Below are 16,740 nucleotides of genomic sequence, written 5' to 3'. Positions count from 1 at the left end.
CTGTCACCGAAAGGATGTCCAGCCCACTCCGCCGAGAAGCCTCTCCTCACCAAGGCAGTGCGCTAGAGACACTCAGATTTGTTATTTTCTTTGTCAAAATGTTCTTTGATAGAACAGGGTTCTGCAAAGTGTAAATTGGGCCCGTGCCTCTCAAAAAAGATAGAGGCCAAACGAGTGAAGTGGGAAGAAGAGTGGGACTGTGTCTGCTGCCCCGTGCCTGCCCCCTTCCTGTCTGTGCTCCAGGAACCCAGCAGAGCGCGGCGCAGGAGGCCTTGGGAACGCTGCAGCGGTCTCCAGGTCAAGGGATGGGGAGAGCCGCCTTGCCCTGCCGTCCCAGGGGCCGTGGCCAGGCACTCCCGTCAGGGGTCTCCAGTGGGCCTGGCAAAGCTGGGCAGCCGGAGTGCCACGGAAAAACTGCCTCCCACTAACGAGCTGCCCCTGGCACACTCCAGGGACAGGTGTCATCCTGAGAGCTGGTCTGAGCACCTGGGCCTCATTACTGCCTCATTAACAGCGAGCTGGGAGGGGTCCCTGGGCTGGCCCGGTGTTTTCTGCATGAAGGTCAGTGCCATCCTCAGAGAAGGCGTGGCTGCGTGTCCGGGGGTCGTGCATCACATCCGTGTCCCAGGCAGATGTGTCCTCTGCAGGCAGGCTGGCCTGGCGCCCACCCCGGCCTGCTGCGTACTTCTACTGTTTGCATGCAGTGACTCACCCTCCCCCCCGGCGGCCCCCTGGCCAGGCGGCGGGTGGGCCTGGGGCTCGGTCGTCGGCTCCCGGCTGTAAAGCTGGTGCCAGTGGGCTCCGTTATCAGCAGCCATGACACGATTCCTGGTTCCCCCAACCACATTTTATTATTGTTATTCTTAACAATAGCGGGAGTGTTGAAAGGGCATTTAGGGGAGGGAGTGGGGTGATGACAGGTGTGCCAGCTAATTGCTGCAGGAAGCCGCTCTGGGACGTGCCGGGGCCTTTGCAGAAACACGGGGAGTTTATCTGGGCGGCGAAGGGAAGCCTGGGCAGTTCCGTGACGTGAGCACGTGTCCCCCACCTCCCAGTTCTGTTAGGAAAGTGGGCCGTGGGGACGTGTCCCCTATCTGGGGGCCGATCAGGGGGTGGAGAGAGGGATGTTGTGCAGCCTGCTCATGATGGCCTTTGCCAGCTTCGCTCATTTCCTCTCCTGCTGCCAAAAGCCACATGCTGATAGTGGACACGGACAAGGAAGCACAAGTGAAGGAAGAGCCCCAAACAAAGGGAGGCCCCGGCCGCCCCGTGGTCGGCCCCCCTCTCAGCCGTGGCCTGTCCGAGGACGAGACTAAAGAGGGGCTTCTCTGAGCCTGGACCTCAGGGACATGCCTCCCCGCGGGGCGCCTCTGCTGGTCTTTCGGGTGGAATCGCCTGCCTGGACCAGCACCAGGCGCCCTTTCCCGGGGCCCACGATCGAGGAGTCAGTTTGTCGGTGATGCCCCTGCTGTCGCAGGCGGGCCCAGGCGGCTGCATGCTGCTGGCTCAGGACATCCCAGGCCCGTGGTGGGAAGCAGGAAGGAGTCCCACCCCTCCGGGAGACCCTTTGCACAGACTCAGCATATTGGGCTGAAAGCATGGCTGATGGGATTTCTGGTTCTTACAAACATTCTGGGCAGAGCGGTGTTTCCCTAATGGATTTTCTATTGTGTTTTCTTGCAGTAAATGAAATAATACGGAACGATCTCTCCAGCACCAACATCCGATCATAGCTGCCCACACGGAACTCACTCGGAAGCCGCGCGGTGTCGGCTTGGCCGCTGACGGTCAAGCTCCGACACAGGACTTCTGAGTAGACCAAACACATCCCTGGTGCCCGTCAGAACTCCAGCTTACTGAAGATTTGCATCGTACGCTCAAAGAAGTAGCTCTGTGACAGGGAGGACGGACCGAAGGGGGCAGGGAAGCGAGTGCGCCTCTCGCGGGGCCCCCCGGGGCACCCCCGGACTTCAGGACTGGAAGTGCCTTATTAATCAGACCCCAGCATCAGGGCGCCATAGGATGGAGCACTGAGTCTGCCACCAGGAGGGTATTTGTAGGAGCAAAAGCTATAAAGACGCTTCATCATGAGGCTTTCTCTTTTGTATAAATTAGGAGAATACTGGCAAGCTAGGCATTGTGAGAAAAACCTAACACGCGCTTCCTGCTTTTTATCAGCTTCCCTTGGGCTGCAAAGTGCAGCCTGTTGCCTTATTCAGCGCATTTTAGGGATTTTTTATTCTGTCCTTTCTGGCGTCACCAGCTCCCTCCCCTGCGTTACCGAAACCATAGGATTGTTAATTGTAGCATGCTAGGGTTTTGTTTTTAATCTGGCTTCGAACGTAGCGCAAGTAAGATGATAGCACAAGATATGTTGCTGGACAAAAAAAGAAGTCTGTCCGCCGCAGGACAGATCTTGCATTTGCATGGATGTACCGTTACAGGCACATATTTATGTACAGATAAAGAATGACAGAGTTGGTGATGTGCGGTCTTTGCCCAGCAAGGGCTGCCGAGTTAGCAATAACCCGTATCCGTTCTGGAAAACGCATCTAAGACAAAATCTGGCTTTTCAGCTGCGTCCACGGGGGTGCATCTCCTGTCCTCCGGGTCCGCGTTGTCTTGGGCGGCGTCGCCGGCCGAACTCGTCAGAAAGCCAGGAGAGGCGTTCTTGATGCCCAGATGTTACCAAACAGCAGATGGGAAAGCAACTGTAAATAACATCACGAAAGGAGTGTAATATATTTGTTCAGCTGTAAGATTATTCCTTCACAGAAGCCTTACAACTCTGGTTCGTCTAAGAAAACAGTTACCAAAAATGTTTTAATGCGCAGCATTTGTAGTTCGTTCCCGATTAGTTACTGTTAACACGTAGGTTAGCTAAGCTCTACTGCTCCCCCTGCATCTGTACAATTAACAGCTTATTACACGTTATTACTCGCCGTGACCTGTTGTTTCACATAACCAAAAAGCATGGTTTAATTAAACATGTTTAACCCGATAATTGTGCCTTAGGAATTTATGCCCCCTCCTGGAACATGCCTGAATTGCACCCTCGGGTGGAGGATGTAAGTTACAGGAATTAAACATGATGTTATGGTGGAGAAAGCCCTCCCTCAGAATTATTTTTAAAATGTTCTTCTGTACAATTATGTGTCATCGTTGTTGGACTCCCAGAAAGAACACAAACCTGAAAATATTTGTAGCATTTGCACACAGCTGTGAAGAGCGACGGCATAGGGCTCCTCACAGGCCACGGCCCCGCCTGCCACCTAGACCTTAGCCTGCACTTAGCCCCCCAGGACTCGCATGAAACTCTTCTCAGTAAGCTGTCTATGGAAAGGAACTGTTTGGCATCTGTGTCCGCTCTCCTTGTAGCTAGGAAATAGACCCAATAAAGCAGTATTTTTTTGCTGGACAATCTGAGCCTGCCAGTGATTCGTTACCTGTGTGGAACATTCTGCTGGGTTCTAAGGGATTTTCCACCGCGGGTTCTCGTACCCCTGCCCAGACGTGCATGGGGAAGCCCGCCATAGGAGAGGTGGCTGCGCGGCCGCGTGCCTGGACGCTCCAAACACAGCACCTCAGAAATGCTCCCCCAGGCCCTGTGTGCAGGGAGCCTTCTCCGGAGCCAAATACTCTGATCCGGAGGGTAACCTGGGCTCCTTGATCCTTGAAGCGACTTGGCCCCTTCCCCGCCCAAAGCTGCCTCAGGCTCAGGGGGATAATGGCATCCGGTTGTTCCTAAAACCGTATGAAACCCAGAAGTTCTCCAGCAATTACTATTTTGAATTGTCAGAAACAATATTTTGCTTTTAGGGCTTTATAAAATGCAAGATTTCTTGTTTCTTTTGCTAGGATTGAGGTGAAGTTCTAGAAGAATCCTCATCACCTAGCATGTGTGCTTGGCACGCGCCTGCCCCATCAGGAAGAGCAGCCGTGGCCAAGGGGCCTCCGAGGGGAGTTCGGGACGCAGGGCGGGGTGGGGGCCATGGAGAAGAGAGGGCACTCGTGGGGCCCATCACGGGCTGGGAACCCCAGAGCCTGCCAGACACACAGGGCATCGGGAGCTCCGTCCACCCCTCCTGAGGGCAGGCTCGCGGGGTCGCCGGAGCTGGGCTTCCCTCCCTGAAGAATATCCTGGAAGCTCTTAATTTCAAAGAGAGGTTTTATAAACCTGCCCCCCCATTCCCAACAACAGAATTTTATATTCCAGAAACCAAAATATAAGTCTATGAAATCAGGGGTGGTTTCTGCAAAGAGGCGGTGCTTCTGTGGATACCCATTTACTTAGCTTCATTTATTTTAGGTTGATTTTTGTGTAATAAGGAAAACATAACTGCAGGATCACCTCTAGCAAGGCGTGGATGTATGTAGACCAGAACGTCTCCTGGGGAGCTGAGATCGAGGTCAGCATAACCCAAGCTGGCCGAGGCTCTGGAGCATCGGGGCCCCTTGCGTGCCCTCCACTAGCCTCCCTCAGCGACTGGGATCGTGCGGCACGTCCCCCAGAACTGTCTGCTGTGGGGGCGGCCGTGCCTGGGGCCTGTGTGGCAGACCCTGGATCGCTTGTCCTCCCTCTGCTGCTGGGATGCCAGCCCTTCCCAAGTTTGAGACCATGTGGTCTGGAGCAAGTCCAGTAAACATCCAATCTCTCTTCATAACCAAGTGCAGCCCAAGCATAAAAATCCAAGTACGGGAGGATCCATGGCAGCTCTGGTTGCTATTTGTGGTGATCTAGGGAGGAAAAAGTTAACGCATTTCGTAAAGGCTGCTCTCTGCCTCCCAGATCCTGGGACTCACGTGGTACTGTGGAGAAGTCGTTCACAATACAAATACACAAAACAGGTAGCCGGCAATGAGGACCTGCCCATTCTGGTGGAAGATCCTTACAAGGAGCCTCTTAAAAAAATGTATCCTGTGGGGCACCTGGGTGGCTCAGTTGGTTAAGCGACTGCCTTCGGCTCAGGTCATGATCCTGGAGTCCCGGGATCGAGTCCCGCATCGGGCTCCCTGCTCGGCGGGGGGTCTGCTTCTCCCTCTGACCCTCCTCCCTCTTACGCTCTCTGTCTCTCATTCTCTCTCTCGCAAATAAATAAAATCTTTAAAAAAAAAAAAAGTATCTTGTGTGGAAAACATGTAGATTATAAGAACACACAGCTTTTGTCCCAGTTTATTTCTCCATTTACTGGATGCATTTATGGAAGGCATGTAACAGGTCTTTGTGGGAAAAAACAGAAAGAAATCACAAATGCAACTAAGAGAGTTCAAATAATGGGGTTTATGCCAGTTACATACAAGGATCCTGCATATCTCAAAGACCCTAAAGTTTGTAACATCAAGTATCGGGAATAAATTATAGGAGTCTTACCATCAATAAACATATTTTACAATAGAAAAAAAAAAATCCAAGTACGTTAGCCTCTCCGTTTCAAGGGTGCCCCTGATCTGAGCGGTCGGGGTCCCCCGCTGGGACAACTCTCCATGCCCCCACTCTTGCTTCAGGGAGGGACCCCCGAACTTTCCGCTTCTGCAGATCCTGCAACATTCCTGTGCAGTGCGCCAACCAACAATGTCTCCAGGAGGGTGTCTCTGCACAGCTGTAGCTGAATACTTCCCCAGAACCGCGTCCCACGTCGGAACACAGAGGCTGCGCCGAAGCTGCCATGTTTGAGAAAATTAAATTCACATAAGATGAAATCAACCATTTTACGGTGGACAGTTCAGTGGCGTGGGGTACGTTGAGTACTGTGTGAGGCCACCTCTGTCTGGCTCTAAAGATTCTCGTCGCCCCAGACGAAAGCCTGCGCCCACCGAGCAGTCACCCCACCCCCAGCGCCCGGCCAGCTCTGTGGGATCCGTGTGTGTGGACCTGTGTGTTCTGGGCACTTCCATCGGTGGACCCGTACGGCAGGTGGCCTCTGTGTGTGGCTTCCTTCACTCTTGATTCATGCACATCACAGCATTTATCAGGACTTCACCCCTTCTCGTGGCCAAACCCGACTTTGGCCTGTGGACGGAGCGTGGTCTGCGGCCGCCTCCACCTCTGGCTCTGGGAACACGCGCGGACAGGCTTCTGTCTGAGCCCCTGTCGGCAACTGGGGTCCACAGCTTGGAGCGTGTGTGTCGGGTGCTTCAGGAACTGTATGTCTTACTTTGGAAGAACGGTTTTCCCGTGCTCAGTCTTAAAATTAGGCTTCCCTAAGACAGACACTGGATCACTAACCTAATTTGCAATCACATATGCGAAGAACATCCTATCTATAATTCTTTATGCCAAAAAAATTAAGTTAAGAATAAGATGACTAACTCCTGGTTTATGCCAAAGTGGAAAGCGGGTCTCGGCCTCGCGGGTCTTGGCCTCGTGCGTGTCCACCACGGCTGGGCCGCAAGCATCTGAGCCGTTCAGGGGGTGCAGCCAGAGCCCCAACGCTGTTTTACCTCACACACGCGGAAGGACACAGTGGGGCAGCCTGGGCAAAGATGACCAGTGTCCCGGGAAGTGAGCGCAGGGTGAAAACTGAAGCGACCAGCTGCCGCGAGGCTCCGCGAGCTCCCCGCTGGACCGCTCGGTGTCCTGACCTTTCCGCGAGGAAAGGGGCTGTTTGCTGGGCTGCGTGACCCGCCGACAGCTGCCGTTCCTCACTGGACCCTTGTGTCTGTGACCAGCATGTCACAAAGCTGAGCGTCTCCTCCTGCAGGCGCTGCAGCAGGCTCGCGGTCCCCGGCGTAGTCGTCAGGACCTCCCTCATTCTTCCCCAAAGGAGGGGGAGATGCTGATGGGGACCCATTCTGGAGGGAGGTTCAGTCACATCTGGAAGGAGGGAGCGGCCATCGGCCCTTCCCTCCGCCGGGGCTGCCCCTCCTGGAGCCTGGCCTGGGCCCCACAGACTGTCCCCGCTGCCCGTCGGCCCCAGCCACCAAGAGCGCCACTCTCCACCCAGTCTCCTCTGGAAGAAGTGCATTTTCCAGACCATCTGTGGTTTGTCTCTGAAGGGACCGAGCTGTGAGTGTTGTCGTTGGGCTCCTGGAAGCACGCTCCCCGCTCACGCTGCCCAGCCACTGGTGTGGGGGCTCTGGGGTCCGTCTCCGCGGCACTGGGAGGCCCAGATTCCACCATCAGAGAGTCATTTCTGTGGTGTGAAGCTGTGTCCACCGTTTAAAGGTGACGCCTGTGGTTGGAGGGTGCTGGTGCCCTGGTGTGAGGGAGTCTTCGTGTTTTCCTGGGAGCTGGTGTCCATGGGAGACGGCAGCAGCTCTGAGCCCTAAGGGAGGAAAGGGGCCGGGACTGCCCCCAAAACACTGGCTGAGGCCAACAAAGCCACCGTCCACCACCAGCTCCCTGCACTCTAATCACCCGCACGGCCAGTGTGGACAGTAGCCCCCTCGGGGACAGCCAGACCCAGCCCCCTTCTTGCACCTCCATGTGTGGACAGCGTGGCCGGACACCCCAGGCTGCCACCCAGAAAGCCATGGGGGCACAGAGTCTCTCTGTGATTTTGGGGGACCCCTTCTCCTCCTGCAGAGAAACGATTCTCGATTTGGTGCAGTCAGCGACCAGGCACAACTCGTACCAAGTGCTCCTTTTGTTTGGGGCATGTTCTAGAAGTGTGGTGTAGACTTCCTCCTGAGGAGAAGAGCCATTAATCTCCAGGGGCAGTCTGATAGGGTGGGGAGAGCCACAGGGGGCGGAGAGCCGGGGGCCGGGGAGACCTCGCAGGAAGGTGGCGGTCTAGCCAGCACTGGATGAGGTGAGATTGTCCTGAGCAAGAGCGTCCCACGGGGGCGACCACCAGTGAAAAGGTCCTAGGGCAGGTGCACCTGATGCTCAGGAGAGGCCAGGAGGGACAAGCGGATGTCCCCGCAGACCCACAGACATGCGAGGGAGAGGTAGAGAGGACAGACAGATGGAGACAGACAGACGGAGAGGGAGCAGGGACCAGATGTCCCCGGCATTTGTTTAGAACATCAGGGAGATCTGTGAGGAAACTAATAATCATGAATTCACAAACACTAATAGTGAAATAAGAAGAATCCAGGTCACACTAATCGGGAAGGTTTTGGTGAAAGTGAAAGGGGTCAGATTTGGGGCCCAAGCAGGTGTGGCTGGGGAGAGGAGACATGGCTGGGGTGACCCCCCCCACGGAGACCTTGGCCCTGCCCTCCACCACACAGGCTCGGGAGGCTTTCTCTGCACCTCCCCCCGTGCCCAGCCGGTCCTCGTCCTAGACGGAGGCTTTTCCTGCCCCACCCGCGGCCCCTCACCTCCTAAGGTGTAAATGTCGGGCACGTCTCACTGGGCACTATGTCCTGACAGGACACTTCAAGGACAGGAATTCTGTTCCAGGGCTGATGTTCTCTTGGCATCTGTTATGGATCGTATGTGTGGGTCCCCCAGAACCCCTGCCTTGAAACCCCAACCCCAGCGTGACTGTGCTCGGAGGTGATTACAGGAGCCCACGTGGTGAGAGGCGGCCACCGTGTGAGGAGGAAAGAAGAGGGGTCTGTACGCCTGAAACTGCCCCTGGACTCAGACGTGCGCCGTCCCTCCTCGTGTCCCCACGGCAGAGCCTATTCCAGCTGGAGACATGATTGGTGTTCCTCGTGTCACGTGGAAAAGGGGGTGAATTCAACACTCCTGATCAAGGGGACTAGCACCAGTGGTCCAGCTGGTAATGATGGCCACGTGCAGCGCCACTCTTTATTTTGTCTGGTTTTTTTTTAACTTTATTTTAAAATAATTACAGATTCCCAAGAAACTGCCCAAAAAATGTACAAAGAGGTCCCACTGGATTTTCACATTTCTCCCCAAAACAGGAAACTGGCATTGGTACAACATAGAGAACTTACTCAGACTTCATGGGTTTGACAGGTGCGCACGCGTGTGAGTGTGTGTGTGTGCCCGTGCGGTCCCGGGCAGTCTTGCCTCACCTGCAGGTTCCTGTAGCCACCAAGACCAAGGACAGCCAGCTCCGTCGGCCTCACGGCTCTGGCCACGCCGGCACCCTTCCTGCCCCCACGGCCACTCGTTTGCTCCCCGTAGCTACAGCCTTGTTACTTCTTGTCGGTGGAATCGTGCAGTGTGTTACCTTTTGAGATGGCTTTTGTCGCTCCGCAAGTTGTTGTGCGTGTCAGCAGTCCGTCCCTCTTCATCGCTGAGTAGGATTCCGTACAGGAGGAGCGTGGCTGTCCAAATGCTCACCCAGGGGCGGGCACCTGGGCGTTTCCCTGGGGCTCTGGCTGCTCTGACTGAAGCCACCTGGACGTTGCACACGCGCGTTTTCAGCGTGGGTTTGGGTGAAGGTTTCATTTCCCGGGATAAAGGACCAAGGGAGCAAATGCTGGGTCCTAGGCCGAGTGCATGCTTCGTGTGTAGAGCTGCCCGAATACTCTCCTGAGTCGCCCTATCATTTACGGCTCCCTCTAGCAAGCCGCGAGCCAAGCAGTGGTACTTCAGCCCCTCGGGTCGGTTTAAATGCACGCTCCCCGGGGGCTACCAGCGTCCGGCATGTAAGCCCTTAGCTGCCATCTGTGCAGGCCTCCTCAGTGAAATGTCCCTTCGTGTCTTTGCCCATTTTCTAATGGGACTGCTTTTGTTTTTGTTTTGTTTTCTTTGACTTTATGCACTCTATATGCAAGCCCTTTGTCAGATCTGTGGTTTGCAAATAGTTTCTCCCAGTCAGGAGCTTGTCTTCTTAGAGATCGTTAGGAGAGGAAAACTGTTTAATTTTTAGCTGAGGCGCAGTTGGTCAGCATTTCCTTTGATGGGTTCAAGCCTCGGCCCTAAGACTTCCTTCTGTGTTCTGTCCTAGAAATTTTATAGTTTTGTGTTTTACATGTAAGTCCATGATCCCTTTTGAGTTAATTTTCTGTATAAGGTGTGAAATTGAGCTTCATTTTCCCCTCACACACCCGATTTGTGGAAAAGACATATTTGTTTTTTGAACATATTGGTGTGGGTCTATATCTGGGCTCTGTCTTGTTTTCCCCGATCTGCGGGTCAGGCCTCCCCTTGAACCCCCCACTGTCTGCACTCCTATAAGTCTCAAAATCCCACTGAGCAATTTCTCCCACCGTGTCCTTTTCCAGAATTGCCATAGCTATCCAAGGTCCTGTGTCTTCCCATGTACATTTTACAATAAACTTGTCTACGTCTCCAAGAAGCCATGTTGGGTGTTACAGAGATCGTATTAAACCTCTATGCCAATTTGGGGAGAACTGAAACTCGTGAGCTTTGTTAGGTAGGACCAGAACAGCCTTTAGTCTTGGGCTAATCTTTCCTGCTATTAAGGCAAAACGCTTCTGAGCACACTGCCTGGTTTTCTGTGAACTGCGCACCTTTCTGTTCTGGGAGTCCTGTGTGAGGCCCAGTATTGCCCCTCGAATTGTCCGGGAAGGCTCCCTGCCAGGCCTTGGGGAATGCCTCCCGTGGGCGCGCTGACCAGCACTCACGCTCTGCAGCTGTCCGCGCCCTCCCTCCGGGCGGCTCTCTCCTCTGCCACCTGCACCCACACCACAACCTGCCAGCCCACCTTGTCTCTGTCCCCGTCTAGGGGTCTCTCTCCCTCGTCGCCTGAGGTGGAATGTATAACGCGTTTCATAGATTTTCCCCATTTTTTGCTTGTTTGGGTGAGAGGGTAAGTCTGGTCCCTGCTAGTCCGCCGCGGCCGAGCACAGAAGTTGTGGTGCTTGATTCTTCACAGCTTCTCCGGCATGTTGTCGTTGGGGCCGTAGCCCATCTTCCACGTTCCCTGCATTTGGGACCACACAACAATGATGCTATTCACACAAAAACAGCATGTCTAGCCAAGAGAGTGGCTTGTGATTATGAGATATGCCTTGGGGCCCCACGTAATTTTAATCGGAAAGGAAAGCATCAAACAGAGGCTGAAAAGCAGCTCTAGCTGCCAAATATGCTTTTTACCTGAAGAACAAAAGTATCCCAAGGAAGAAACAGGTTTTCATGGTTTTTGTAAAAGCAACAGAGAAGCAGAAATGTGTCTGTGTTCAGGTGGTGCAGGAACATTTCCCTCATGGCTTTGACATCACATCGCCACTGGCGGGATTGTCCATGCTGAGCGCCCCCCTCCCCGCACCACAGGTGCTCACTAGGCTCACCCCACAGCCTCTCGAAGGTCAAGCTGCTCCCTCGGGACAGCCATTAACCATCTCACCCTAAAAACACAAACCCAGAAGCCAACAGTGAACTGTGAGCTTTATAGCCAGAGAAGGAAGGCTGCTGAATTTTGAGGATGTTTCTACCTTCTGTGTTTTCATGGACTGTACCTGAAAAACATACTAACCAAGACTACCTTAATTTAGAATGTGGGATGACTGGACATTAATCATATTTGGCTGGTTCAAGTTCACTTTTCAACTTTTTAGTGAGAAAGGGGTTTGCCAGGCAATTTAATCACTTAAAGTAAGATGTAAGTGCTAGTCCTACACAACAGTTTGAAGGACGTTAGGGACGTTCATTGTTTGCAGGCAAATAAGGCTACTAATTACGAGACTTTTTTCCTATTCACTGAAGCAGGCCCAGCAGGACTTCAACTTGGAAATATACTATTAGCAATTAGTCCCTGTAACTACATGTACTTGAAAGGAATAAAACATTTTTTAAGAAGTATACCCCCTAACCCAAAATTTTCACTAATTTAGATTCCACTTAATCTAGACGATAATCACACAAAGCTCATGAACATAGTTCAACTATGGTTGTCAAAGTATTTTTCAATTGTGCTGTTCCTTATTTGACTCTCAAAGCCATCCTGTGGGGAAAACAAGGCAAGTCCAAACCCAATCTATAGATGAAGTTACTGAGACTGGGTTGGGGGGGAGGGCGTATCTTAGAGGTAACTTGTAAGGTTACAGAGTTTTCTCATTGTGCTCATGCTTTGAAGAGAGAACCTGACCTTCATTCACTGATTCATGTACCGTTCATCCATCCATCCACACACCCATCCTCCCACCCATCCATCTATCCTTCCACTTATCCATCCACCCGTTCATCCATCCATCCACATACCCATCCACTCACTCATCCATCCACTCACCCATCCACCTATCCACCCATCCATCCATCCATCCATCTATCTATCCATCCACACACCCATCCTTCCATCCATCCACATATCTATCCATCCATCCATCCATCCATCCATCCATCCATCCATCTATCCAGCCATCCATCCACTTATCTACCCATTCACCCATCCATCCACCCATCCATTTATCCATCCATTCTCCCATCCATCCATCCATCCTCCCATCCATCCATCTATCCATCCATCCATTCATCCATGCATCCATCCTCCCATCCATCCATCCATCCATCCATCCAACCATCCATCCATCCACACACCCATCCTTCCATCCATTTATCCATCCATCCATCCATCCATCCACTTATCTACCCATTCACCTATCCATCCACCCATCCATTTATCCATCCATCCATCCATCTATCCATCCATCCAGCCAGCCAGCCAGCCAGCCATGCATCCATCCTCCTATCCATCCATCCATCCATCCATTCTCCCATCCATCCATCCAGTTACCTACCCATTCACCCATCCATCCACCCATCCACTATCCATCTATCCATCCTTCCACTCTCCACTCATCCACCCACCTAACCATCCGTATATCCATCCATCCATCCACCTACCCATCCACTCATCATCCATCTGTCCACTCACCCATCTCTCCATCCATCCATTCCCACTGAGTTGACATGTTTTGCATATGTTTCCTCACTGACATGTCCCCACACAGCTGATGCTGAGATTCTGTCATCATTCTACAGCAGAGTGTGTTACAGCCCAGTAAGGCTATGGCTCACAGGGTTGGGGCAGGCAGGCCCTGAGAGCAGCTCCATTGATTTAATTAATTCAGGCTCTGCCTAAGTCACAGTCAGTAAACTGAGACAGCACTGAATATCTGGCAGGAAGAGCTGAGCAGTGGAGGGGGAGGGACCCGGGACAGCCTGGGGTGAAGGGTCTGGGCTTGGCTGTTTCAGGAAGCCCACCTTCCTTTCCCTGTCCCCATAGGCTGCCCCCATAGGGGTCCCTAGAGCTTGCTCTCACCCTCCACACCTCACCCTCTCTCAGGCCCCGTCCTGCTGCCTTCCTGTGGCAGCGAGATTTAGGTTTCCTTGTGTCTGCTGGTTGTCATTTCCAGGTAGATACGAATCCCAACCGAGGGCAGCTGGCCCCGCAGGCCTGGCTCTTTCTCCCCTCGTGTCTTCATCAGGTGCCCTCAGCCAGGCCACCCTCCCATCCTGGATGCTGGTGATGGATGGGCAGCGTCCCCTCAGCTTGGATTTCCTATTACTCCTGGAGCCAGAGCAAAGCAGGAGGTGGAGACCTAGCCGCCCTGCCTGGGGCTTCCACAAGACTAGAGGTCTGGATGGCAGGCCCTCAGGAGAGGGGCGGCCCTCTGGGCGACTCCCTCATGCTGCCCACGGGGGCATGGGTGCCATGAGCAGGAGCTGAATAGACCGAAGCCCCATAGTAGACCGCACCTGAGGTTTGTAACCTGAGGTACCAGCTGTGGTACTTCATTTCCTAATTTCTCTGTGTTTTCCTGTTTGTCATTCACAGCAACCCAGACGCTGTGTTTGTGCTTGGGCCCCAAGCCTGACACACTGAGGTGGGCATGCTGGACGCTGTGCCCTGCAGTGGGGGCGGCCCTTCTGTGGGGCTTGGCAGTCTTCTGAAGAGAGACTTGGGGAGCCTTCCTTACACCCCGCCCACTTGCCCATGCCCTGGTTACTTTTCTGCCTCGAGCACCCCCGGGGCCTGTGACCACCCCGAGTCAGATCTGCCGCCAGCTTGTCACGTCCCCGGACTGGGCTTAGGGTTAGGTGGCAGGGTGCCTGGCGGGCCCCGGCCCTGACCAACCCGCTCCACATCCTATGCCCTGCCCTGCCAGGCCAGCCTCCAGAAGACACTTGATAAGCAGTTGCGGCACTGACATGTCTCACAGGTGAGGGAGGGCAGACCCTCGCTCAGTCCTGAAGCTGAAGCCTGCCAGTCGGCTCTAAGCAGCTGTGGGCAGGGCCTTGGCCTGTCAGCCCCCATGGGCTCTTTCCCAGGTGACTCCTCCTCAGAGAGGCAGGTGGGAGCCCAGCCAGCCTGAACAGGGGAGGTCAGCCCCCTGCCTTCCCCTGCCTTGGGTTGGGGCAGGTGGAGGGCGGCCTGATGGCTAAAGCAGAGAGGGCTCCCTTGGGCCAGGGGCTCCCGGAGAAAGGTTCGGAAGAAGGGACAATGTGAAGGGTAGGTCATGTCCTGCATGGGGTGGTCTGGACCTTGGCTCCTCTGCCCATGTGGTCATGACCCCCTGTCCCCTGAGGGTCCCTCCTGTGGGTGGGGAGGGTGGACGGGGCCCTCTACAAGCTGTCTTCTAACATCATCGAGCAGGTGGTTCTAATCCTTCTGACGTCAGCCTTGCAACCTCGCCCCCTTCCGCTCACCACTTCATGGCTCCTAAAGAGGCAGGCCGGGCTCTGCCTCTGCCCTGGGCTCCCAGCAAAGGAGCCCACCGCCCCACCTTGGAGGAGAGATAGAGCCTTTTCTCTCCAAGCACACTTTCACCCGCTGTCTGCTCAGGCCGTCTCCCCATACGGCAATCTGTACCATCAATCGGCTATTCTCCAACAAACTTCAGCTTCCCTGTGCCCAGGGACTGAGCTGAGTAAGGTTTCCCTGTAATTCACAGAGATAGGAGCAGCTCCACTGAGCCTGCAAATCTGAAATGTGCCGATTTGTTTTTGTAAAATAAAAAATGGCCATAGTCGTATCTCTGAGCTGGGGAAGGCCCTGCTGTGTCTTTTGGGGGGTTTGACGGGGGTTTGTGAGGTAGGATAATATGGCAGCAAGTCTGAAGATGGCAGTCCAGGGACACACTGGGGGAAAACCTCCAACGACAGTTTTAAACTCCACTAACCCAGAAACCCATTGACCAGATCATCTATTTCCTGATTACTCCAATAACGAAACATTTCTGGACTATGCTTTGATGTGTTGTGGTGAAATCGCAGGCCAGCGTTTCTTCAGTGAGGAGTGGGGGTCTGCTCCTGGCAGCACTGGACCTGTGGTCTCGCTGACTGAGCAGGGTTGCTGCCGTGAAGGAGCCACACCCAGGCTAACAGGGTGGACCTGGGGGACGCCTGGCTGCAGAGAGCAGGCCCAGGGGGTGTTGGCAGTGAGAAGGCAGCCGGCGGAGAGGTGAGCTAAGAGTCAGGTTTGGACCCCAGAGCAGGAGGCAGTCTGGTTGTGGACAACGGTCAGCCGCAGGTCACAAGCTGAGCCGGGGTTAGAGGACATTCTCATTAGAAGCATCTGTGTTTGTGTGGAGAACCCATCGGCTCCAGGAGGAAAGTCTGGTTTTGTTCCCCTGCAGGACCCCTCCTCCTCCTTCAATAAAGAAATCATCACCCATGGCTGGGAGCCTGGCTCCGTAGCCCAGGGCCTGGAGCTGGACCAAGATGACTGCACGGAGGGGTTTAGAGGTCCCTGGGGCATCGGCTGAGCAGACAGAATGGTCACATCTGGTGTCCCTGCTCAGACTTGGGCTGAGTCCCGGGTGGGGTCTGAGTGCAGAACTGGGGCCGGGGTGGGAAGGTATTATTACAGAAGAAAATGGGCACTGGGTCCTGTCCTTGAGAGCACCAAGAAGTGCAGGAGAGCGTGCCAATGAGGGAATGGTGCGGGACGGCCTCTCCCGCTCACAGATCAGCGGCGGGAGCGGGCGCACGCGCAGGGGGTCGCCAACCGCAGTCAGGGACAGATGGCTCCATACGCGTCCTTCTTCTTCCTCCATTCGCCACCCTTTGAAACCCTGCGTAGAATTTGCAGATAGAGAGCAGTCAGTGGGGCTTTGGGGGGCCGCTACAATGTAACCATTTGTATCTCTGGTGTTTCAAAGACACACCCTGCTTGCGCTCCTCCGGGCTCACCAGCCTCACTGCCGTCTAGCGGGTCTTAAACCTCAGTTTTAGGTCTTCAAGGTGACTCATTTTTGTCAAAGAAGTGCTGTTTTCCGTCATCCAAAGTCGACCCCTTCTCTCTGTGCCCTTAGAGTCAAAGACTTTCCTGACAGAAGAGCTCACGTTGTCGAAGCCACATGTCCAGGGCGACTTCCATTGGTAACTGGTCCCCAGTGCGCTGGGGCTCTGTGCCAGGGACACACCTTGGGAGTTGGGGAAGCAGCAGTGCTCGAGGTGAAAGCCAGATTGACCTGAAGCCATTGGTGGAAAAAGGGGAATCTGGGGTCAGGGCGCTTTGGGCCAAATGGTGGGAGCTGGGTGTGAGGACAGACCCCTACCCCACAGAGTCCTGGGCCTGGGGGCTCGACAAAAACACATCAACAGCAAGTGCTTGGCTGAGGTTGGTGGCCAGGTGTTGATAGGACGGTGACGTGCTCTCTGGGACGCTCTGCACTCAGCGTGCCCTAACTAGACCCATCAGTGCTTGCTTTGTTCATGAAATAAGGGTGTGTTGCTTCCCATCTTTTGTCTTGGTGGGTGAGCAGTACTTTTTTAGCAAAAAAGTTGTGGTTTGTAAAGCAAATTTACCATTGCTTGCAGCAGGGCTTGCACTGAGATATGATCTACGTCGTCAACCTCCTGAGGCCAAATCTCAGTTTAGCTTCAAATATAAGTTTAGAAAATTGAAGTCTAAGAGCTCACTGTTTAAACTGTAAACACTTTAATAAAAGCCCCCAGGAGTTCCTCGA

General features: G+C 54.0%; 2 protein-coding genes across 5 annotated transcripts in view; both read left to right on the top strand.

Moving 5' to 3' along the window:
* The window catches only part of NFATC1 (nuclear factor of activated T cells 1), a 110,560-nt gene extending 107,139 nt beyond the window's left edge, over positions 1 to 3,421 (top strand). For all 4 annotated transcript variants that reach the window (XM_045886520.3, XM_045886521.3, XM_045886522.3 and 1 more), the window contains one exon: positions 1,684 to 3,421. In XM_045886520.3, coding sequence (XP_045742476.2) covers positions 1,684 to 1,733 — 50 coding nt within the window. In that variant the 3' untranslated portion in view covers positions 1,734 to 3,421. The remainder of the gene's footprint in view (positions 1 to 1,683) is intronic.
* A 127-nt stretch (positions 3,422 to 3,548) lies between these two features.
* LOC123852293 (small ribosomal subunit protein bS18m-like) lies at positions 3,549 to 6,240 on the top strand. Its single transcript, XM_045886301.3, has 2 exons — positions 3,549 to 4,878; positions 5,161 to 6,240. The coding sequence occupies exons 1-2, from the start codon at positions 4,708 to 4,710 to the stop codon at positions 5,353 to 5,355; spliced, it is 366 nt and encodes a 121-aa protein (XP_045742257.1). The 5' UTR covers positions 3,549 to 4,707; the 3' UTR covers positions 5,356 to 6,240.
* The last annotated feature ends 10,500 nt before the right edge of the window (positions 6,241 to 16,740 follow it).

The sequence above is a fragment of the Mirounga angustirostris genome, unplaced genomic scaffold (genome assembly GCF_029215605.1).
Source record: "Mirounga angustirostris isolate CCGP_5_RB_7025 unplaced genomic scaffold, mMirAng1.0.hap1 SCAF_14, whole genome shotgun sequence".
NCBI classification, from domain to species: domain Eukaryota; kingdom Metazoa; phylum Chordata; class Mammalia; order Carnivora; family Phocidae; genus Mirounga; species Mirounga angustirostris.
The sequence above is the reverse complement of the archived record's forward strand: the minus strand, read 5'-3'. Positions and strand labels throughout refer to the sequence as shown.